This window comes from Mus caroli, unplaced genomic scaffold, assembly GCF_978045245.1.
Source record: "Mus caroli unplaced genomic scaffold, Mus_caroli_1 scaffold_5, whole genome shotgun sequence".
In the NCBI taxonomy this organism is placed as follows: Eukaryota; Metazoa; Chordata; class Mammalia; order Rodentia; family Muridae; genus Mus; species Mus caroli.
In genome coordinates, this window is record NW_028227260.1 from 112718963 (window position 1) to 112742562 (window position 23600).

A 23600-nucleotide genomic window follows, 5' to 3' on the forward strand; every position below is an offset into this window, starting at 1 on the left:
AAGGGGAAATTATGTTAACAGGTAGCATGAATGAGAACAAACTATTTTGTGAGCTATGCAGTTTCTACTATAATCACATACTTTTGCCCTTGTCTTAATAGAGCAGCCATAGGCAATAAGAAAATGAAGGATGTTGTCATAGTATAATCACGTTGCTGGACAAACAGCAGCAACAGCAATTGCCAACTAGTGGTTATGCTTTGTTAAGGAAAAGTGTAAAATTGGTTGTTGCTTATAAGTAAATATAGACTATATTCAATGTAAGGTGTACTTAGAACTCATCAGCCCCTACCCCCAACCCCATCTCCTTTAGCTGTCAACTGGAGCCTGCTTATCTCAAAACTCTGAAAGCTGGAAGTGTGTCATGTGACTGAGCCTACGACCAGAGATAGGGTAGTCTGAAGTCCCCAGTTATTCATTAGATAAGGCTTTGGTTCCTAAACCAATAGGATGGGGAATTTGAGAAATAAGTTATGCTAGACTGTCAATACCAGAAGGTTTACCAAAGAGAAAAAAAAAAAAAAAGCAATAGGGCCGGAATTCTGGTGCTCAGAGCTTTAGAAACCACTGCCTGTTTCCAAATCAGAATCCCAGGCACTTTTTGCCTTTTCTCTTTCTTAGCATCCCTCTCTACTGAATGGTGTATTTAAAAAACAACTTCATTTCTTTTTCTTTCTTTCTTTCTTTTTAAAGATTTATTTACTTATTTTATGTATATGAGTACACTGTAGCTATTTTCAGACACACCAGAAGAGGGTGTCAGGTATCATTAAGGATGGTTGTGAGCCACCATGTGGCTGTTGGGAATTGAACTCAGGACCTCTGGAAGAGCAGTCAGTGCTCTTAACCGCTGAGCCATCTCTCCAGCCCCAACAACTTCATTTCTGATAGTCTCTTAAATTTATTCTCTTATCTTCCACAGAGATGACAATTGCATATTGCAATCAGTATATCAGAAGTCATTTCATGGTATGCTTAGAGGGAGTAATCCTGAATGGCGTGAGTTAGGAGTCAATGATCTGTTTATAAAACAACAGGGAACAGACTTCATTTCATAATTTACTAACCCCTATATAAGATCAATATATTTTTTTTCCAATTCTTTTCCAGGTCCATGCAATCCTAAACGAGCACAGGCGCATTTGATATGTTTGTTCATCAGCACATATCTCCAATGTGACAGTCAGGAACTACTTTAGATCCTTGAGGCCTTAGTGGTAGCAAGGCCCTGGGATTTCACACCATGGTTTCCTTGTTTGTAGGCCACAAAACAATTTCCTTCTCTCAGAACACACACGTCATTTAGGAAGACAAGTGTAACAACTCTGCGGAGCATGACGTGAACTCACAGATCCTGCATTTCACATTATAGTAAAGAGCCTCATAGTCGACCTACTGATCCTTGAAGCAAAACGCTGAGGGTAAGGTCTATTGGGCCTAGTCTGGGAAAGCAAATGGAGCCTGGGCTTCCCTGTTGGTAGGGTTGAAGGAAAACTCATTTATCCTCTAAGTGCTATTCTCCCTCAGGCTTCCGAGGACCAGCTGGCAAATAGGTTGAAATTGCAAGAGACTGGGCTGACAGCATTCCCTGCTGCTCCCAAGGAACAATTTTCCACATGTGCTGAGCTAAGAGATTGGGAAAATCCTGGCACACACACCTTTCACATCTAAGGGCAATCTTGTGTGTGAACACTGCAAACACGGGGCTGCAGAGGAATGCCAGCTTTCACAGGGGGCCACGGAGCTTCTAGGGCTACTTACTTCTTTGTGTTCCTCTCACAGGAGAAGATATTCCTGGGTTCAGGCAACCCTGGTGGGCAGTGCCAGCAGCTCTGTTCTCTGAGGGCCTAAGCTTATGCACCTTTGACTTCCTTGTAGCACCTAGAACATCGTGGGACACATAACATGTTATTGGGTGAATGAAGCCCCAAACTCAACAAGACACTTACCACCTCCTTTCACTATAAAACCAAGCAGGAGCTAATGAATGGTAGGCAGGGTCACTAGACCTATAAATCAAAAGCAAACTAAATGCTGTATATTAGATCCTGGGCTAGAAGAATTGTGAATCCTGGGACCGGCGTGTGCTCACTGCCACTTTACAATGACTCTAATGCTTTGAGATAACATTCTTCTTATGAGACATTCACCTGAGTCTGTGCTCCCTCTAAATGGAAAGCAAGGGGTTTTCCACTGGGCATACAAGTTCAACGTTGTAAGACCCTTCTCCATGGGTAAAGTATTTCATTCTTACAAGGGGCTCTGTGTTTTCCTGCTAAGTAATATATAAAAATGGGTGGGACCTCTCCCACAATGTGACCCCAGGAAGCTAAAGTGCAAAATAGCATTTTTTTTTAAATAAGGAAACTGAGCTTCTAATGGCAGGAGAAACAATTTCATTCTTAGAGACTGAATAATTAAAAAAAGGAAAACATTCACAGGTAAGTACATTCCTACTTGACGAAGTTATTGGGCCTTATAATGTGTCACCTATTCTGTTTGTTGATAGGTTAATAGAAAAATACATATCTTCCAAAGCTTACCTTCATCTAACATGGCAAGATGGGCCCTAGATTAATACTAAATTCAACAAACTGAGTACAAGTTATGGAATAAAAGTTTGTGAATAAATAAACATTGAGCACAATGTAAATAGATTCAAAATGAGAGATGCACTATCTTTGAATCACACCCTTTTATGTATTACTTCCTGGTGCTTCTTGAGTTAAATGTTTATCTCTATAGAAACCAGGCCACTTGCAGTGCACAGTCCACTCCTGGTCATGGAAAAACAAGGAATTAACCGAACATGCAGTGTTTCTTTGCTATAGCTACGAGCTATTTTTAATGTGGTTCTGAGTAGTCACCTTTTTTTTTTGGTGGTGGTGGTAGTTTGAGACAGGGTTTCTCTGTGCAGTCCTGCCTGTCCTGGAACTCACTCTGTAGACCAGGCTGGCCTCAAACTCAGAAATCTGCCTGCCTCTGCTTCCCAAGTGCTGGTATTAAAGGCATGCACCACCACTGCCCGACTGAGTAGTCACATTTTTTATAAAAAATGTCCTATGTAATATTTTTATTGATTATTTGAGAATTTCATATCATGACCCCAACCACACTCACTTCCCAGTCCTTCCATAGCCAATCCCCACCCTAGTGACCTCTCCCTCCCAAAAGAGAAGAATGAAAGAAAAAGAAATGGGGAGAGAGAGAGAGAGAGAGAGAGAGAGAGAGAGAGAGAGAGAGAGAGAGAGAGAGAGAGAGAGAGAGAAGAATCAAATCCAATCTGTGTTGCCCTTATACTTACTGGTGCATAGTCAAACTCCCAGTGGCCAGCCCCCTAAAGAGACCTGAGTCTTTCCCCACCCACACCCTGCTAGAAGCCATCAATGTGGAGAGCTACACTTTAGCATCCTTATCATAATTTTTAAGAGTTCTCTTCAATGGCTTCCTGTTTAGGCTGTTACTTTGGGGAGGGTGAGAGTAGAAGTTGTCACAGAAGTCTTCTATGCCCCTTTGTCTCAACTGTTAGTCTGCAAAAGTAGCTTCCTTGCCCTTCAGAGTCAGTGGGAACACAGATCCTGAGTCTCTGCACGGTTTCTGGCAGCAGCACAGACTTTGAACACCCACATGGTCTCTAGCATCAGCACTTGCCAAGAACCACTGCCTGGCCTCTGTTTGCAGCACTGATTAGGGAGATCAACATAGGTCACAGACACCAACACAGTTAACATTAACTTATTTACTGAATGCAAGCTAGTGTGTTCAAATGCTTAAACAGTACCTTGGGAATCTTCCTATTGCAAGGAAAACTTTAATCCTGATTGCAACATTAGCTTGTGATTTATCCCAGTCAGATGTGGAAAAATATCAACTGTGCATCTCATATTGAACATTTGGGTAGGATCACTGAACTTCTTAGCCCACTGGTCAAGCTCACAAGTCCTTTGGGAAAAGCAGATAGAACGTAGAAATAAGTAAACTCTTTCTCATGGGTTGCGTAACAGATAGTCTGCATATCAGATATTTACATTATGATTCATAACCATACCAAAATTACAGTTATGAAGAAGCAATGAGATACTTTTATGTTTTTTATATATTTTTATATCCTCACCACAACATGAGCAACTATTTTAAAGGGTTTCAGTATTAGGAAGGCTGAGAACCATGGTTACAGACACACTGTTTTTCTCCTTGTAGGAAAATGGAAAAATATCTTTAAAAAAATGGAAATCGGGGGAGGGTATGGGGGACTTTTGGGATAGCATTGGAAATGTAATTGAGGAAAATACGTAATAAAAATATTTAAAAAAATATCATTACAACGCTCTTTCTTTCTTTTTGTTGTTGTATTTGAGACAGGCTCTATGTGGCTATGGCTGTCCTGAAACTCGATCTATAGACTAGGCTGGCCTCAAACTCACAGAGATCCTCCTGCCTCTGCCTCCAGACTGCTAGGGTTAAAGGCATGCATCCCCACTGCCTGGCCATTTACAGTGTATTTAGAACAGAAGATGTGTCTGTTATCTGTTTTCAGATGACATATTTTTATTTTTTTAAACAGAAATTATACATATCATAATAAACTCACAGATGAAGATAATGACATTTTTGTTAGGCAATAAGTGCAATATTTACCTGAGGATTTTGCAAATATCTACTGATAATTGTATTTGAAAGTCCCTAAATGTTTATGATGAAATAAATCTTACATAATATACAGCATAAATAATATGTAAATAATAGAGTTGTGACTTAATGTATTCAGGGATATGCAGAGATTATATTTAAACTCATTTCACATAAGAGTATTCAACATGGGGGATTTTATTCCAGAGGAATTCAGTTGAGCCATTTCTCTAAAGAAGGCAAACAGTGACTGCAATTGCTGGTTACTGTTCCACTTTAGGAAGCCTTTGGGTTCCTTAGGATAGGCAATGAGGTTTCTGGCTGAAGGCCTTTCCTGCCCATTAATGCAGTCGGCACCTCAGCTAGCCAGCCCTCTATGACCATATTAAGACCAAGTGGAGGCAGTGCAGGGTTAGACTTTGAAATTCCCAGTGCTGAAAGGTGTTTGTCTTGCCTCCTTATCTTCAGTCAGAGGTGGAAAATTATCCACTGTGTGTCTGCCTCACTGTTGTTCTTTAAACACCAGCTTCAGTTTGGATTGGATGCTTAGTCTTCTGATGAACAAACTTTCAGAGTTACATGAGTAAAGTTTTCCAAACTGTTGTAAAGGAGCCTTAGGGATTTAAGGAGATCTGTCCAGTTCCCCTCCATAAAGAGGAACACAGTGTCAGCTCACCCTGTGTGCTAAAGTCCATTATGGTTCAAAATGGCCACTTTTGAAGTTGTTAGCAAACTAAAGAACTCCTTAATTATACCTTCAATTCAGGAGTTAAAAAAAAGGCGGGGGGGGGGGGGCACTGGGGAAACATTTACAGGTGGAAAGAAGGGCTAAAAATATTAGATCTTCCCCACCAGAATTTTCTGTTAGAGGGCTCCTTTTAAAAATAAAATCAACAAATAGTAAAGAAAATTTTAGAGAAGTGATAGCAAAGCACAAATTTGGTGAAAATATTAAAAGGTTTTTCCTGAGATCCCCGTGTCTGTCCCTTCATCTTTCCACGAGGAAACCGCCATCAGGCAGTAAGAGACTTAGAAAGGCTGAGTCTGACCTTTCGTTGACCCCACTAGCTCAGTCCCCTTCAGTGGACATTCACAAGGTCACTTCGGCTACAGAAGACGCATGCGCAATGAGTGACTCCTGAAGTTACGCGGGCTCACTTTTCGCTTCAAAAGGCAAGAGAAGCTGAGGAAGCCACACGGAACTCAGTCCAAGCCCGCTGTGATGGCAGCCAGTCACCTATAAGTAAGTGCAAAGCAGAGATCTGGATGGCTGGATGGCTGGTGGCAGGGAGAGGGACTTCTTTCTATCCTCAGGTGGTAGATCCTTATCAGGAGAGGCTAGGTGATTTTTATTGCTGTACCCAAGCCCTGAGCGGGCTCAGATTCGCACAGGAAAGTTGTTAAGTCTGTGTGACTATTGGGCCAGACCCTTCTCAGCTCCAGGACTCGGACCCCTTTACTGGTAGCGAGGGGAGAAATTTCTGGAGAAGTCTTCAAAACTTAATTACTTAATTACTTTGCCTCGGGGTTAGCTGAGGCCAGCTGGTATATGCCTGGTCTGAGGAGCTCTGATGTTCCAGAGCGGAAGGTGACGCAAGGGACCAGTCAGGTCTAGGAGGAAAGAAACTAGTTTTTAGCGCCCCACCCCCAGGTGGCCTCAGCTCCTGAGGTGCCCGAGACAGGAGAGTCTCTGTCAGAGTTGAAGCTGGAAGAAGGCTGGGAAGCTGGTGGCTCCTGCCTCTTCCTCATTGCTGAGGACTGAGTGGCGGCGACTGGATGGTGGACAGCGGGTAGGTGTGGTTGCTTCTGGGATTTGGGAAGGAGACAGAGTCGGGAGGCGATGAGTCTAGAGTGGAGTGGAGCGGGTGGAGCGGGTGGAGCGGGTGGAGCGGGTGGGGTCGTTTTTTAGTCAGAGAAGGAGCCTTGTAAGCAGGCGGACAGTACTGCGGCGTTAAGGTAAACGCAGACTTTGACTTAAATGAAGCCTGTGACTTTACTAACTTTAGGATTCAACCTGCACTGTTTCGTAGGTTGAGGCTGCCCAGTAGCCTGGAGATGTCCCAGAGCGTAAAAGCGGCACCTAGGAGAGCCTGACACGAGAACCTCTCTCCCTGGAACCCACCATAGCAGGAAAGAACAAACTGTCTTAGGTAAGTTGTATCCTGATCTCCATGGACACAAGGCTCACCCTTGACAGTGTGGACACACAAGATAACAAAAAATAAAACAAATGGCTAGATCGGGAACACGGAGGGGGCATTAAAAAAATAAAACAAAAACAAAAGGTGCGTGGCCTGGGTGCGAGGTAGCCAAGCATAAAGATGGGCCAGTTACTTTGTGACTGTGGTTTAGGTGGCCTCAGATCCTAGGTGGGAAGGATCTGGATTTATCACTCTTAACAATCTGATGATTTATAGTTCGTCCAGTTTATTTTTCATATTTTAATTGATTATTTAGAAATTTCATGTCACAAACCCCAAGTAAAGTCACTTTCTAGTACTCCTAGGTCTGCCCCCACCACTCTGTAGCCCACCCTCCCAAAAAAAGAAAAAAAAAAAACAAGTCCAGTTTGCGTTGCTTATCAACTTTCTCACTGGAGCATGGTCAAACTCTCGGTGGCCAAACAAGGACTCAGTGCCATCCAGTTTAATGAAAATTTTATTTCTTTATAGCTGCATGAAACTCCATAGTTTATACATGTGGTGTGTATGTATAAATAGTGAAGAAAATTTATATATAAATTCACCGGTGTGCCTATTTCTTATGATACTTCTAACAGTTTTAAATTTAATATTATTTTTTTTCTTTTTTTTTGATTTTTAATATTTTTATTACATATTTTCCTCAATTACATTTCCAATGCTATCCCAAAAGTCCCCCATAGCGCCCCCCCACTTCCCTACCCACCCATTCCCATTCTTTTGGGCCTGGCATTCCCCTATATTGGGGCATATAAAGTTTGCAAGTCCAATGGGCCTCTCTTTCCATTGATGGCCGACTAGGCCATCTTTCGATACATATGCAGCTAGAGACAAGAGCTCAGGGGTTCTGGTTAGTACATCATGTTGTTCCAACTATAGGGTTGCAGATCCCTTTAGCTCCTTGGGTACTTTCTCTAGCTTCTCCATTGGGAGCCCTGTGATCCATCCAATAGCTGACTGTGAACATCCACTCCTGTGTTTGCTAGGCCCCAGCATCGTCTCACAAGAGACAGCTATATTTGGGTCCTTTCAGCAAAATCTTGCTAGTGTATGCAATGGTGTCAGCGTTTAGAAGCTGATTATGGGACGGATCCCTGGATACAGCAGTCTCTAAATGGTCCATCCTTTCATCACAGCTACGAACTTTGTCTCTGTAACTCCTTCCCTGGGTGTTTTGTTCCCAATTCTAAGAAGGTGCACAGTGTCCACACTTTGGTCTTCATTCTTCTTGAGTTTCATGCGTTTATCAAATTGTATCTTATATCTTGGGTATCCTAAGTTTTGGGCTAATATCCACTTATCAATGAATACATATTGTGTGAGTTCTTTTGTGATTGTGTTACTTCACTCAAGATGATGCCCTCCAGGTCCATCCATTTGGCTAGGAATTTCATAAATTCATTCTTTTTAATAGCTGAGTAGTACTCCATTGTGTAAATGTACCATAATTTCTGTATCCATTCCTCTGTTGAGGGACATCTGGGTTCTTTCCAGCTTCTGGCTATTATAAATAGGGCTGCTATGAACATAGTGGAGCATGTGTCCTTTTTACCGGTTGGGACATCTTCTGGATATATGCCCAGGAGAGGTATTGCTGGATCCTCCAGTAGTACTATGTCCAATTTTCTGAGGAACCGCCAGACTGATTTCCAGAGTGGTTGTACAAGCTTGCAATCCCACCAACAATGGAGGAGTGTTCCTCTTTCTCCACATCCTCGCCAGCATCTGCTGTCACCTGAATTTTTGATCTTAGCCATTCTGACTGGTGTGAGGTGGAATCTCAGGGTTGTTTTGATTTGCATTTCCCTGATGATTAAGGATGTTGAACATTTTTTCAGGTGTTTCTCTGCCATTCGGTATTCCTCAGGTGAGAATTCTTTGTTCAGTTCTGAGCCCCATTTTTTAATGGGGTTATTTGACTTTCTGGAGTCTAAATTTAATATTATTACCTTTTGGTTACTTTTTAAAAAATTTAACCTCCAAAAGAGCAATTTCTATAGCGACTGTACTAGTTTGGTTTCCTTTGGTTGTCTTTTTCTCCTTCTTCCTTTCTTCCTTGAGGCAGGGTTTCTCCTAGTAGCCCTGGCTGTCCAGAACTTTCTCTGTAGGACAGGCTGGCCTGGAACTCACAGAGAGCTATCGGCCTCTGCCTCCCTAGTGGGAGATTAAAGGCATGCGCCACCACTGCCCAGAAGTAGTTTGGTTTTTATCCAGCAATTTATAATGTTTTTCCTCACATACTCACCAGTATTTGTTGCTATTTGTTTGATAGTAACTGTTCTGAGTGCTGTTAGATCTCAATTTAGCTTTAATTTGTCTCCCTCTGATAGCTAAGGATGTTGAATGTTTTTCATGTATTTATTGGTGACTTGTATGTGTCGTTTTGAGTATTATCTATTAACTCATTAATTAATTAACCCAGTGATTAGATAATTGTCCTTAAGTTTTGAGGTTCTTTATAAATTGTACAGATTAATATTTTTATAAATGTGGTTGGCAAAGTTATTATTTTTTTTTTTAATTTTTTCCTCTCCTGTAGGCTGCCTCTTCATTCTCCTCTGCTGCTTGTTTCCTTTGGAGACAGGAACCTTTTAATATTATGTAATATCATTTGTTAATTCTTGAATTATTTTTTGAGCTATATGAGACTAATTTAAAGACAGTAAAGAACTAATCTGACTTCACTTAACATGACCTCCCTCCCTCCCCATCTAGTTTACTGATATGGGGTCCTTTTCAGAAACTCCTTGCTTGTGCTTAGTGGGATATTGTAATTTTATTTTCCTCTAGCAGTGTGGGTTTCAAGTGTCATCTTAAGGCCATGGATCCATTTTGACTAGTTTTGAGCAGAGTGAGGGACACAGTTTTAGTTTTGTTCTTCTTCATATAAATACCCATTTTTTCCAGCACCATTTATATTTCCACTTTAGTTTGTTTACTTTCCTGTTTGGGGTTTGGGTTTTTGGGACAGGCTATGTATCCAAGAATGATCTTGAATCCCCCTTTCTCCTGCCTCTACCTCCCAAAGTACTGGGATTATCCACATCAACATTTCTGGTTTTATTTGCATTTCTTGAAGAGATTTTCTTTTTCTTCAAAGAATATTTTTAACAGCGATGTCAAAACAAAATGGCTGTAGCTGTGTGAGTTCATGTCTGCATCCTTTATTCTGTTCATGGATTTGTGTGTGTGTGTCAGCACATGACTGTTACTATAGCTCTTACTGGATTTGTTGTTGTTGTTGTTCTTTTATTCTTTTCGAGACAGGGTTTCTCTGTGTAGCCCTGGCTGTCCTGGAACTCACTCTGTAGACCAGGCAGGCCTCGGACTGAGAAATCCACCTGCCTCTGCCTCCCAAGTGCGGGATTGAAGACATGCACCGCCACTGCCTGGGATTTTAGTGGGATTTTAAACTGAGTATTGTGATCCATCTATGCATTGTTTCTCTGTTCAGAATTGCTTTAGAAAATCAGGGATCTTTTGTATTTAAATATCAATTTTGAGTTTTTTCTTTCTAGTTCTGTGAAGAATGGCATTGGAAGTTTTGATGGGGATTATATTAACCTTGCAGACTGCTTCTGGCAAAAGTGCCATTTTTACAGTCTTAATGTGCTAATCTAAGAATTAGGAAATGTTCCCATTTTCATGTGTTTGGTTTCTTTTTGCAATGTTTTTCAGTTTTCATCACCTTGGTTAGATTTATTCTTCGGTATTTTATTTTTAAGACAGGATGGCTTGGTCATCTCAATGCAGCCCAGGTTGGCTTCCAAGTCACAGCAGTTTTCCATGTATTAGCTTTCTGAATGCTTCAATTATCACAGCACAAAGCACCATGCCCTGCTCTTCCTTTACCTTTAAGAATCTGGAATGAATGGGGTTATCCCCTCCTGATTTACTTGTCCATTATCATAATATATTTCTGTATTATATTATTAATTATATTATTGGTATAGAAAAACCACTAGTTCTTGCATGCTGACTATACATCCTATTACTTTGTTGAATTTAGACATCAGATCTAAGAGCTTTCTAGAAGGTCTCTAGGGTTTTTGGTTTCAGGTTATGCTATCTATGACTAAAATCATGTGACTTCTTCCATCCCTATTTGTATCATTTTTATTAGTTTTTCTTGTCTTACTCTCTAGGCAAGATTCTAATCACTGTATTAAATTCTATTGGAAAGAGTACATAACCTTGTTTTTGATTTTAGAAGAAATGTTTTAAGTTTTCCCCCATTTATTATAATTGGCTATAGGTTTGTTACATATAGCCTATATGGAGATTTTATATGGTTTATTATAATATTCTTATATATTATAATTATATATTAATATAATTAATCACACATTTTGATTGCATTATCAATTAATTATTAATATATTGTAATTTATGTGATTTATTAGAATTGGCTCTAGGTTTGCTACATATCCTATATGGAAATTTTTATATGGTTTATTATAATATATTTATATATTATAATTATTAATTACATCATCAATATATTATATATCACATATAATAATTATATTATCAATCAATTATTAATTATATATTATTAAGATATAAATAGATAATATATAACTATATTGTAATTTATATAATTTATTATAATTGGCTATAGGTTTGTTACATATAGCCTATATGGACATTTTTGTATGGATTATTAGAATATACATATATTATTATATTATTAATATATTTTATTATAATTACACTTTATAATTATATCATCAATTAATTATTAAGTACATGTTATTAATATATTAATATATGATATATTAAATATATTGTGATTTATATGATTTAATATAATTGGCTATAGGTTTGCTACATATAGCCTATATGGAGATTTTTATATGATTTATCATAATATATTATTATATTATTATTATATTGTTAATTATATTATTAATATATTACATTCTAATCATATAAGTATATTGTCAATTAATCATTATTAATTATGTATTATTAATATATTAATATAATATACATATATTGCAATTTATATGATTTATTTTAATTGGCTATAGGTTTGCTACATATAGCTTATATGGAGATGTTTATGTGGAGATTTCTTTTTTCTGTCCACATTTTTTCCAGTGCTCTTACCAAGAAGGGATGTTGAACTTTGTAAAGACATTTACTTCAGCTATTGAGATAATCACGGGATTTCTGTCCCTGGTGTATCTGCTCTAGAAGTATGTTGTTTGACATCCCTGGGTTAAAGTCAACTTGATCATGGGGCAGGGTGTTTTTAATGTGTTCTAAAATTTGGTTATTAAGTATTTTGTAGATTTTTTTTGCATTTATGTTTATCAGGAAAAATGGTCTAGTTTTTGTTCTGTCCCCTGATTTTTGGTATCATAGTAATACCAGCTTTATACAATGTATTTGGTAGTGGTTCTTTTTTTACTAGTTTTTGGAAATAGTTTGAGAAGTATTGCTGTTGGTTCTTTAATGGTTTAAGATACTGATAGTGAATCTGTCTGATCTTGGACTTATACACACACACAAACACACATACACATACACAAACACACACATATACACACACACACAAACCTCACACATATGCACACACACACTTATATTTTATATAATATACAACATATATTTAATATATTATTATATATTATTTTATATATAAAATGTATATAATATATATTATATATATGTATATATGTATGTGTGTATGTATATATATATATATATATATATATATATATATATATATATATATGTGTGTGTGTGTGTGTGTGTGTGTGTGTGTATTTGAACACTCTTTTAGTTTAACATAAGCACTCATAGCTGCCAATGATCATATTGTTTTTATGTCTTAGGTTCCAAAGCATAAGTGCTTTGATTTTAATTTGGTTCTTAGAGTTTTAAAATTTTTGCCCCAATTTCTTTAAAACTATGCAGATTATTCAAGACATTGTTCAATGCCAGTATAATCGTATAGTATTTTGGGAGGAGTTGAGGAGCACTGTAGAAGTCTACATGGGAAGAGTTATCAGGAAGCTTTAACTTTGATTTTTAATTTACAACTAGCTTCTGTCTTTTTGTTTTTCCTTTGACACTGAATGAAAAAAAAAAGAATTAGAAGGAGGCCATGACTGCTCCTAATTGGTTGAGAGACTTCACAGAGACAGATAGGGTGTTACTATTGAGCCCTGGCAGGCCTGGGACTCACTATACAGATCAGGCTAGTCTCCAAGTCATCTATCTAGACTTGCCTGCCTCTGGCCCCTGAGTGCTGAGATCATTCTGTCTTAGTACCATGTTACTGGTTATACTGTCAGTCTTTGTGGTTCCAGTGTCTTATTCAAATTTAAAGGAAGCCATTTAAGCTCCATGCAGTATTGTGTGGGTCCCCAGCCTTTGCTTGACCTCACTAACCCTGACCTAATCAGGAAACAGGGACCTAGGACCTTTCCACACTGAGGCTTAAAACTGAGCTTTCTTAAGCTGTGTATACAAAAGGTGCCTCCTGAAGGTGACATATGGTCACTTGGAGCTTCAAAAGGTAGATGTGGCTAAGGAGTGGGAAACCTGTATTGAAGCCAGAATGAGGAAGAAAGCCACTCCTTTGTTACAGTCAGCACTGGAACACTTCAGTGAGTCTTAGACTCTCATGTCAGGGACAGAGATTTCAGAGAGAGAAATCTGACTCCTTCCAGATTTACCCAAAGTAAGCACAAAGTAGAGAAGACTGTGTGGTGGTGGTGGTCGGGGGCAGGGGGCTTTTTATTTACAAGCTGCTAGACAGACCCTCATCTGACTCTTGCAGGCTTAAATGATAGATGCTGGCTAACCCCACCCCTGAAGTGTCAGTGAGACTTGCCTTAGGCAATAATGTGCCAGATTCTGTGCAGTCCTGAACACGCCAGTGGGGGAAAGGAGGAAGCTTTCTGAGAAGGGCTTCTTTGTTGGTGGTCTGGGAGGCCAGCACCATGAGGTGTGTGATGGGTGGAGAGAGGTGACAAACGGGGACAGCAGATCAGTCAGGCCTAGGAACCAGTGACAGAAGATGCTAACTCTTGGTAGCCCCAGTTCATGAAGTACCTATGTACAAGGTGAGGAGAATGATTCTGAATAGGTCTTTGACAGTCCCAGCAAACAGGGGTGGCAGGAGGAAGTAGGTTCAGTAGAGAGTGCCAGTTGGCATAACTGAAGCCTGGATATTCACTTGAAGGATGGAGACCAGGTGGATAGGCCCTGGGGGCCAGGGGCAGGCTGCAAAGGTACTGGGGAAACATTGTTTGCTGTGGGTTGTGATGAGAGGGCTGATAGGTCTTGAAGGCAGGCAATGTCATTGTAAAAACAATGGTGTGAGTTAAAATGAGCACTAGGTTTCAAATGGGTGTGGTAGGAGGTAAAAGCACTTGCTGGGCAAGCCTTGTGTACCTAGTTCCATCCCTAAAATCCATGGTAGAGGGAAGGAATATCAAAGATTCCCGAAAGCCACCCTCTAGCTTTCCTGTGCACCACAACCCACTTGTACATCCATATTCTCACATATTCCTCATACATACAATGTATTAATAATAATGGTAATAGTAATAGTAATTATAATAATAAAGTGGATAAGTTGGGGACACTAGAGATGAGAAGTAAGGGTTTGCAGCTTAGTATGAGATGTTCATGTTGACCAGATAAGAGGACAGTACCTATTAATGTGTGGTCTAATTAATCAAGTAGCCTTTGACCTAGGATCACAGGGAGGAGGGATTCTTCCTGCTGGCCACTGCAGAGATGGGACAGAGCTTCCCTACAGAATTCTTTGCTTAGGGTCTCAGGAATCTGGAAAGTCTAACACCTATCTTATAAATATTTAATATGATACTTATTTAAAAAACAACAAAATTACTAATCTGTTCTCCCTGAGCTTTGAGACACTTCACCCCAATTTCTCTTTGCAATGCTAAGCTTAGTGTTACCAAGTAAACCATGACTGTACTAAATAAGCTTGTAGATGTTTTCAGCGTTTCCTACATTTACGTGTTTACATGTAAACATTTATATGTTTCTCAAATTTCATCATGGATATGTACCACATCGCATCTTTTGGGTGATCCCAACCCAGAGGGCTTCATTTGGAAGCCTAGATATCTAGATCAAGGAAACTAGAATCTTCTAAGGGTTCCATAGAGGCTTTTCCTCATCCATGTGCCAGGATACTATAATCCTGTCAGGCTCCTTTTAGACAGTCACACTGGTGTTTCTGATTCACCAATGCACAGGCTAGCTATCTCTTCACCTTTGCAAGGAAATGTTACAGGGGAGATGGGGTTGAGGTCATGGTTTGGGAGTAGGGAGCCAGGCCTGAGTTTTCTTTTCTTTCTTTTTTTTTTTTCATGGCCAGTCTTTTAGAGAAGTGGTCAAGAAGAAAAACTGCTTTAGGAATTGAAAGGGAAGCAGGAAGGAAGGAATGGAGGCACTGAGGGAGAGAGGGAGAAAGAGTAGAAGGGCAGAAGTTGAAATCCAGCCAGAGAAAGAAGCTCTCCAGTGCCACAGTAGGCACAGTCCCTGAGAGCTGGGGAGACCAGTCTTTGGGCACTTTGACCACACACAACACTGGAAGTGCATTTCCATGCGACCTGGAGGAATTAAATGTAGGTGTGCAGAGAACCCAGCAGTCTTCAACCCTCCCCACAGTTTCCCTCTGGCAATTTCCTTATGGGGTGGGACAGTGGAATTCAGTGGCTCTAAGATTTTTCTTTTACCTCACCCATCATCACACCAAAGTCAAAAAACACTATTGTCCAGCTCCTATGTTCTAGTGGGGGTTAACCACACATATATGTGAGGGATGTTTAGATAAGGACCTGGCTCAGGATGTGGCATGAACTGAGTATGGATCCTGCAATAGGAACTCCTGAGACATTCCTTATGGCATCCATCTCCTTGTATAGTGTTATTTTCTTCTTCGAGAAAAGCTACCAGGAATGTTACAGCAAAGACAAAGTGCTAGAGGTAGGCATGAGGTCATTCCACTTAGTGGGTGTGACAAGATCAAGAGAGGAAGGATTGTCTGTGAAGGTTACTAAGATACACTCAAAGCTGGAGAGATTTCTCAGGGAAACTGTAGCTGTTCCCCTTTTGGGAACCTCCATGCATTTGGAAACACATGAATACCATTATTATGTGAGGAGTGGGACTAGATGCCTGCACCTCTTTTAGAGTTTCACTGTTCTTATCTTTAAAAATGTGTATGGATGTTTTATTTTACTGTACGCATGACTGGCTATACACTACATGCTTGCCTGGTGTCTGGAGAGGATAGAAGTGTTTGTTGGATCCCCTAGAACTCGATTACAATTGGTTGTGGGCACTGTGTGGGTGTTGAGAATGAAACGTTGCCCTATAGAAGAACAGACAGTACTCTTATCCTAAGAGCCAGTGTTCTAGTCCTGCTCCTCTTCAGAAGGATAGGTGTTCCCAGCTGCAGTTCATGGGACTGCTCAGAACATGGCTGCCTAATAGCAGGGATCGTTCTGCAGGGATTCTTGGAGCTAGTAATCAAAGCTTCCAGATTCTACTAATTCCAAGTTCAGTAGCCACATGGGGCTAGTGGCTAACCTACTAGAAAGCGCAGGTTCAAGGAGTCTGCAAAAGGGGTGGGGACACATTTTGTATAGCTTTGGGCAGCTGGTTCCAGAGTTGGACGTGTACGCTTATGTTTCTGAGAAGAGTACATGCCTGTTATCAGATTCTGAAAGCTGAAAGGACAGGAGTCAGATATACCCTTTAGTTATCACTTCCGTGTCTCCTTTCTCACAGTGGCCTCTTCTCTGCTGCAGGTGGCGTCCCTGTTGAAGGCCCAAGGAAACAGCTGAGACCTGAGGCCCCAGGCCCAAGAAAGAGCCATCCAGTGGGCACAATGGCCGCACCCGGCAACTCTGCCCCACGGGGCTCCTCTCCTCAGCCTCAGGAGTATGGCACAGCCTGTGAAGTCTCCCGCCAGCACTTCAGGCAGTTCCAGTATGATGAAGCAGATGGGCCTCAAGAGGCCTTCTGCAAACTCTGGGAACTTTGTTCCCAGTGGCTGAAGCCTCAGACGCGCTCTGTGGAGCAGATCCTGGCGCTGCTCGTGTTGGAGCAGTTCCTGCATATTCTGCCCAGTACAAACACTGAGACCCAGACGTTCAGCCCTGAGATTAGACAAAGACTTCTCACCCTGATAGAAGACCTCAAGAGAGATTACAAGAGGCCAGGGAACAAGGTGAAGAGTGGTTGGGGTTTCTTGTTCTTAGGCCCAAAGAGGAGGCAGGCAGCTCGGTCGAGATGAGCTATTCTGTCTCTGTGTCTTTCCACAGCCCCAAGCCTTCCCCAGAGTCCCTTTCAACATTCTCTTCTGCTGGAGTCAGCATGGAGGTCAGAGAGTCTCCACTGTTCCTGACTCCATGCCCTCTCTCCAACACCCAAATGGCAATGTCTCATTTATTATCAGTAAATGAAATTCTTGGGCAGCATCAGTTACAAGTATCACTGTAGTGATGAACGGCCCGAGATATGTATTATTTGGAACTTTAATGAACAGTTTGAAAAGGCAAAGCCAGATAGTCTAGAAAGCATATAAAATAGGCAACTGGAACAAAGTTTATTATAAGCTATTATTGCCTCTGTATAAGTGTGCTTGGACATTGTTTTACCTGAAGACACTACAAAGTGTCTTCCATGAAATGGTTCCATGCCTATATCTCTGCTTACTCACTGTGGTAGGACAGTTAGAAGTTATCATCAATATACTCTTGCTGTTGGTCATGTGTTATCCTTAAGTGGATAGCTGCTTTTACCTCCCTGTAACTACTAACCAGCAGCAATGCAATGAGCTTTGGTTTGGGTAAATGAGGACAACAAAGTCGATGCTCTCCCTCTGGTTAAGTATCCCTAGAACATCCAAGTCACAGGAAAATATGTAACAGAATCTGGTTCTTCCTAGGTTTTCCTGACCTGCATGATGAATATATGAGGAGGGTAGATTTCTGAATTTGTGAGAGCCTAGGAAGAGCTCTGCATCATGGGTGATACACATCACTGGCCCATTAAATTCTAGTAGCAGTTCCCATTAGCACACCCAAAAGGCCTCAGAAGGGAGGCAGTAGTGCCTTGTGCTCAGAACCACTTCTTGAAGCCTCTGTTCAGGGAAGGCCTGGCTGAACACTGGTCAGTGTCTATTGGAGAGCAGCCAGCTGAGATTCATGACCTCAGCTTGGGACAGGGGCTGCTTCGCAGGAGCTTCAGCTTCAGGGCAGTTGACTGAATGGACGGGACTCTGCCAAGGGTTTCTGCTTCCTGAAGGTAGCATGACTGAATGCTTCTGCTTTCTTTCTGTCTTCCTGATTTTGTTGGCAACAGAAGGTGTTATCTTCAAGGGTCTAGACACGTCCTGCTCAATACAGGAGCCACATGCATCCCCTGGCTCTTGAGTAATTGAAATGTGGCCATGTAGGTATAAATCAGTTGTGAGTATGAAATGTGTTTGACCCCACTGCCTCCTTTATCTGTGTTGTCTGTAGTGGTTGATGGAAAGCTAAAAGCTCCTTGCATTGCTGCTGGCCAATGATGTACTTCCAGTGAGGTAAAAGGAGCTGCATTTCAGTGGGATGATGGGTTCTGCTATTTTCCTCAGATCAACATGCGTGATATGCTCCTGGAAGAACTGATGTCGATGGGTATGTTTCTCACACAATCCAACACACCTGTGAGTCCACCCGAACTGCAGATAATAGAACCTGTCCAGGAGATCTGTGAGATCCCAGCACAAGGGCCACGGCAAAGCAGCTTCCATGGTTCTGGCCAAAGCCAGACCTTTCTGAATATTGGTAAGGCAATCTCCTACCCCTCCTGCTCTTTTTTTTTTTTTTTTTTTTCTGTTTGAAAGCTCACGTTCTCTGATGGAGTTGGGTCAAGTCGGAGTTATCAGTTCTCTAAACATAATAGACATGGTCAAATGTCCTCCCAAGTTATCTTCCCTCTCTATTCTCCAGCCATAAATTATGCTGGTGGTAGTTTATGCTTCCCTCAGCAACTACTTTGGTTCTCCACATACAGTTGGATCTCAGCCTTGTGACAAGAGATCTGGATGCCCTCACTCCCTTGGTAGGCAGACAGAAGGAGGCAGTGTGACAATCCATGGAAAGATCTTCAGTAAGTACCAAGTTCACTCAGCACCCACTCCCACCCCCTCATGCACACACACACACACACACACACACACACACACACTTTTGCAGGCAGCAGGAGAGCTTCTTGGTCTCCCTTTGAAAAGACTAGAAAGGTTTTCTGGGTGATTTGCATTCTAACTAAGGATTTTCCTCTCCTCTTTTAGCTCATCTACTTTAAGCCTGGATAGAGTCTCACTACTTCCATGGACAAGCAGATCAGTTGAGAATACCTTTTAGTGAAGCATAGCAGGCCCCTCCCATCATTCAGTACTTATTCAGAAAATTGTAAGGTCAAAGCAGATAGCATTGGTCAGAGGCTCCTGGTGAAGTAGCCCTAAATGAGGGGGAAATAGATGGTGAGACTTCTTGTGTCCAAAACATCAGGCTGGACAAACTCTGAGGCACCTTGTGAGGTTTCAAACTGCCCTTCTTCTGTCTAGCATGTAATAGCAGAGTCCTACCAGAGTTTGTTCTCTGACATGGTAAGATAGACACAAGTGGAGGGCCTGCTGAATTCTACACACTTAAGACAATTACCAGGCCCTGGCAGGTAGAAAGGGATTCAGTAGAATCAAGGGAAGAAAAGACAGAGAAAGGTAGACTTAATCAGGGAGGGGAGGTCAGTGATGCTACTTGAGAACTCCCAACCCAAGATGTGAGCCATTTAGTGTTCTCTTTATTCTCCATGTAACACAGCAACACCATCATTTACATTTATTCTCTCAGATTTTGATGTTGGGAGGAGAAAATGATGAATGTATGTCAGTAAAGAAAAGAGTAAGCACACACACACACACACACACACACACACACACACACACACACACACACATTAATTCATTTCTGATTCACTTTCAGAATTCCATGTATCCAAAGAATATGAACAACTGGAACCTCCTGGCAAAGAGCCCCCAGAACAGCTTCTGGCTGACTCCAGTGAACCTGAGGAAATCCAGATGTCCTGCCAACAGGAGATGCCTGGGAGCTCTTGTGATGCACAGCCCTCCATCACTAGAGACCCCCCACGTGCTCGTCCTTGCAAGAAGCCCAACTCTGGTGCTCAGTTAGGGCTGTGTTTTGCTCACTGGAAGCAATATAATATTTACATGAAAACACAAAGAAAAAAGGTAGCACCAGGGGACCCTAGAGGTGAGACAGGGTCAGACATCTCTGGGCAGCAGCTCATTAGCCAGGAGGAGGATACCCATGAGCATGCTGTAGGCAGTGATCCATCTACTGAGGTGACATCCCCTAGTGTGTCACAGGCAGGTTATTTTGATGATGAAAAACAACAGTGTAGGCTGTGTAAGAAGGAGTTTATGTTTCAGTTGGGCCTGAGAGAAACTGTGACAAATTGTACAGATTCAAAACCTCACCAGTGCTCCTTCTGTGGGAAATTCTTTAAGGGGCAGTCACACATCACTGCACACCTAGTAAGACACACCCAAGAGAGACCATTCACATGTGAACACTGCCAGAAAACCTACAGACACAAATCTAGCCTGCAGAGACACTTAAAATTCCACACAAGGAATCTTGAAAGCAAGACAGGCCAGGCTTCTCAGAGCCTTGTCCACAATGCAAGCCAATAGCTCACCAGCCAGCCCACTTTACAGCAAAATCCCCCCAGGACTGTGTTGATGGAAACAAGTCCTAAAAAAGTGATGCTGTCTCCTAAGAGCTTCCCCTGCACAGACTGTCTGGGGAAGATAGAGCTGTTAGTTTCAGAGTAGGGCTTTGCTTTTAGCTACATGAAAAACCCACCTTTCATGGCAATACCAGTGCTAAAATGTTCACCAATTCTTTGTGGCTCTACATGTAATTTTTCTGGGCCTGGTAAGATCTTGTTCTACCTTTAATATGAATATTGCTTCTTCCCAGGCAGCTTCTGCTTCACACACTCTGTGAGCTTGAAATAGAGATTATATACACTGTTCATAGCTTAAATGGAACACTGCTAACATGAAAGTCCGATCCTGCAGTAAGTTGTCAATAGGTATGCATGTCCAATCTTCCTTACTGTTGGAAAGCATGCTCAAGGCTAGTTTTGTTTTGATTTTGGTAGTTAGAACAGAGGAACAATCTCAAATACTCTACATAACTGAGCGGCATCTCTTGCACATGCAAGGCAAATGCTCTATATAACTGAGCAGCATCTCTTGCTCAGGTATGTTGTTTTGTTTTGTTTTTCCTTTTCTGGTGCTGGGGAGTGAATCTAGGCCCCTGAACTTGTAAATCAAACACTACCACTGACCTACATCTCTAGCTCAGGTAGGATTTTTTTTTCCAGTGCTGGGGAGTGAATTTAGAGCCTTGAGCTTGCAAATAAAACACTACCACTGACCTACATCCCTAGCTGAGTTGGGGTTTTGAATTCTTTAACTCTAGATGTTACTTTCCATATTAGTTTGAGGTTATGATCTTCTTTTTAATGTATCCATGATCTGTTACTGAACTTTTAGTTCCATTTCTTCCGAGTTTATCCAGGAGCTAAGCAAGGTTAAACCATTGCTGATATTTTTTGTTGATACTGCAATTTGATCAATAAAGGAGCTCTTGTTTCTGCCTTGTGTCAGATTGTGTTTTCTTGAAGAATTGTATCTTATGGTCCAGAACAAAAACATGTAATGTACACTTGAGCAGGGTGGTCTGGGGACTCAGAGGGTATTTCCTTGTATTAAATGCATGCCAGGTGCCTGGTGTTCTATAAGGGTAATGGTGCTCCTTAGGCTACTGCTCATCTTTTTGTTCTCATACATGTTTGGGAACAATATTTTTTAGCACCACAGAGCAAATGTTACAGGTGCTTAGCTTTTAAACTGTCAGTAAACACCAAAGTCGCAATTTTGAACCTCAGAGCAAGCTGTTCTCTCAAAGCTAGTCAGAGAATACTTGGCCCTGTGGCCCAATGTTTGCTTTTTATTCTGAGAGTGGAGGGAAACTGTTCTTTCCTGTAAGGGTTTTGCAATTAGAGATTATGGTGTCAGCAGGGCTTACTTGTCACTCTATTGAGGTTGCCCATCTCTAATAGCAAGGAAAGGTGGGGGGAATCAGTACCCCAATGGCTCAAAACAAGTTTAGAGCACTACTGCACACTGCCCCCTTGTGTGTGCTGTGCCTGTCACAGTTTGAAGAGAAACAGTGCTTCTCCAGTAAGCTCCAGGCAATTGGACTGCATTCCTCTGGATGCTGTCAGACCCAGCCTCCAGGTCTGGACTGACTATCCTTAAGGACAGCCTCTTACCCTCCAGGCCCCAGTCCCTGCTTCTCTCTCAGTTCTCCACAAAACAGGAGACTCTCTTTAGCTTTTGTGCCAATTGATGTCAGCCATGCATCTCATATACTGATTAAGTAGACTCGTTGGGCCTTAGAAGAATTGCTTTCTCTCAACTAGCTGTTTAACAGTTATACTGTCAGTGAGAATGGCTGAGACATCCAGTCTGGGCAAGGTTCCCATGATTAAGGGCAGGGAATATGAAGATAAGGCAGACTTATCAATATATTTCAGAAGTCTAGCTTTAATTGACATCTCTAATGCTGTGCATAAGAAATGGGAGATTGTGAGGTGACTTCAAAGGGTAACATATGAGGTCCATTTAGAAAATCAGGAGATGTCTATTGAGAGCAGCACTGGACTGTAAAGAATTTGTTCTGCCATGTCTTTCCCACTATGTTCCCATCTTAACAAGAAAGTTGTGAAGGCAGGAGGTGGTGTAAGAGTGCTCTCATCAGCAGCTGGATCTCCAGGGATGCTTGTCCACTCAGTGACGTCAAGACATCTGTGTCACAGTGGTACCTGGCTAGCAAAGAAGCCTTTATAGTGCCTAAAAGCAGGAAGAAGGAGGGATGACCATGGTCCTCCTTTCAGCATTTACACTTTAAAGCTGAGACACAATGTAAAAACTCATGTCTTTCTGACATTTACCCCATGCAATGTCCAGAGAATGTCTTAGTCTCTTGGTGGGATGGTTTTAGACATGACTGGAAATGCTTTTATGTTAATCTGTCTAGTCTCAGATGCTTATCTAGTAAGTGTGCTAGTAACCTTTTGCCAACTTGTCACAAACCTAGAGTCACCTAGGAAGAGGATACTTCAAGTAAGATCTGCCTACATTAGATGGGGCTATAGCCATGTTTATTTGGTTTTTAGGAAAATGTTTCTTTAAATTTTTTCATATAATATGGTTTGAACATAATCTTTCCCCTCTTCATCTCCCTACCATCCAACTCAGAGACACAGTGAAACTTACAGAAGTTATGGACCAAATGGATTTAATAGTTACCTATAGAACATCTCACCCTAAAACAAGAACACATATGGTATGGACTCACTGTTAATTGGATATTAGACAAAGAACATGAAATACCCATGATACAACTCATTTTACTATCCATCACCTCCACCTCTGGTCAGTATTGTCTTTCTGACTCATCTTTGCATAGATTTCTGAACCTTGAATGGGAGGGCTTGGTAAAGACATCCTCTTTAAGGCCTAGTGATCCTAGTCTCTTACTCTCTGTCCATTGTCCAGTTGTGGCTCTCTGTGTTTATTACCACCTTCTGTAGGAAAAGTCACCTGTGATGAAGGCTGAGTGA

General features: G+C 41.3%; 1 protein-coding gene across 1 annotated transcript; it reads left to right on the plus strand.

Annotated features, from left to right (window-relative positions):
* The first annotated feature begins 18474 nt into the window (after positions 1 to 18474).
* Positions 18475 to 20595, plus strand: LOC147004739 (uncharacterized). Its single transcript, XM_085837732.1, has 2 exons — positions 18475 to 18661; positions 19880 to 20595. The coding sequence occupies exons 1-2, from the start codon at positions 18475 to 18477 to the stop codon at positions 20593 to 20595; spliced, it is 903 nt and encodes a 300-aa protein (XP_085693858.1).
* The last annotated feature ends 3005 nt before the right edge of the window (positions 20596 to 23600 follow it).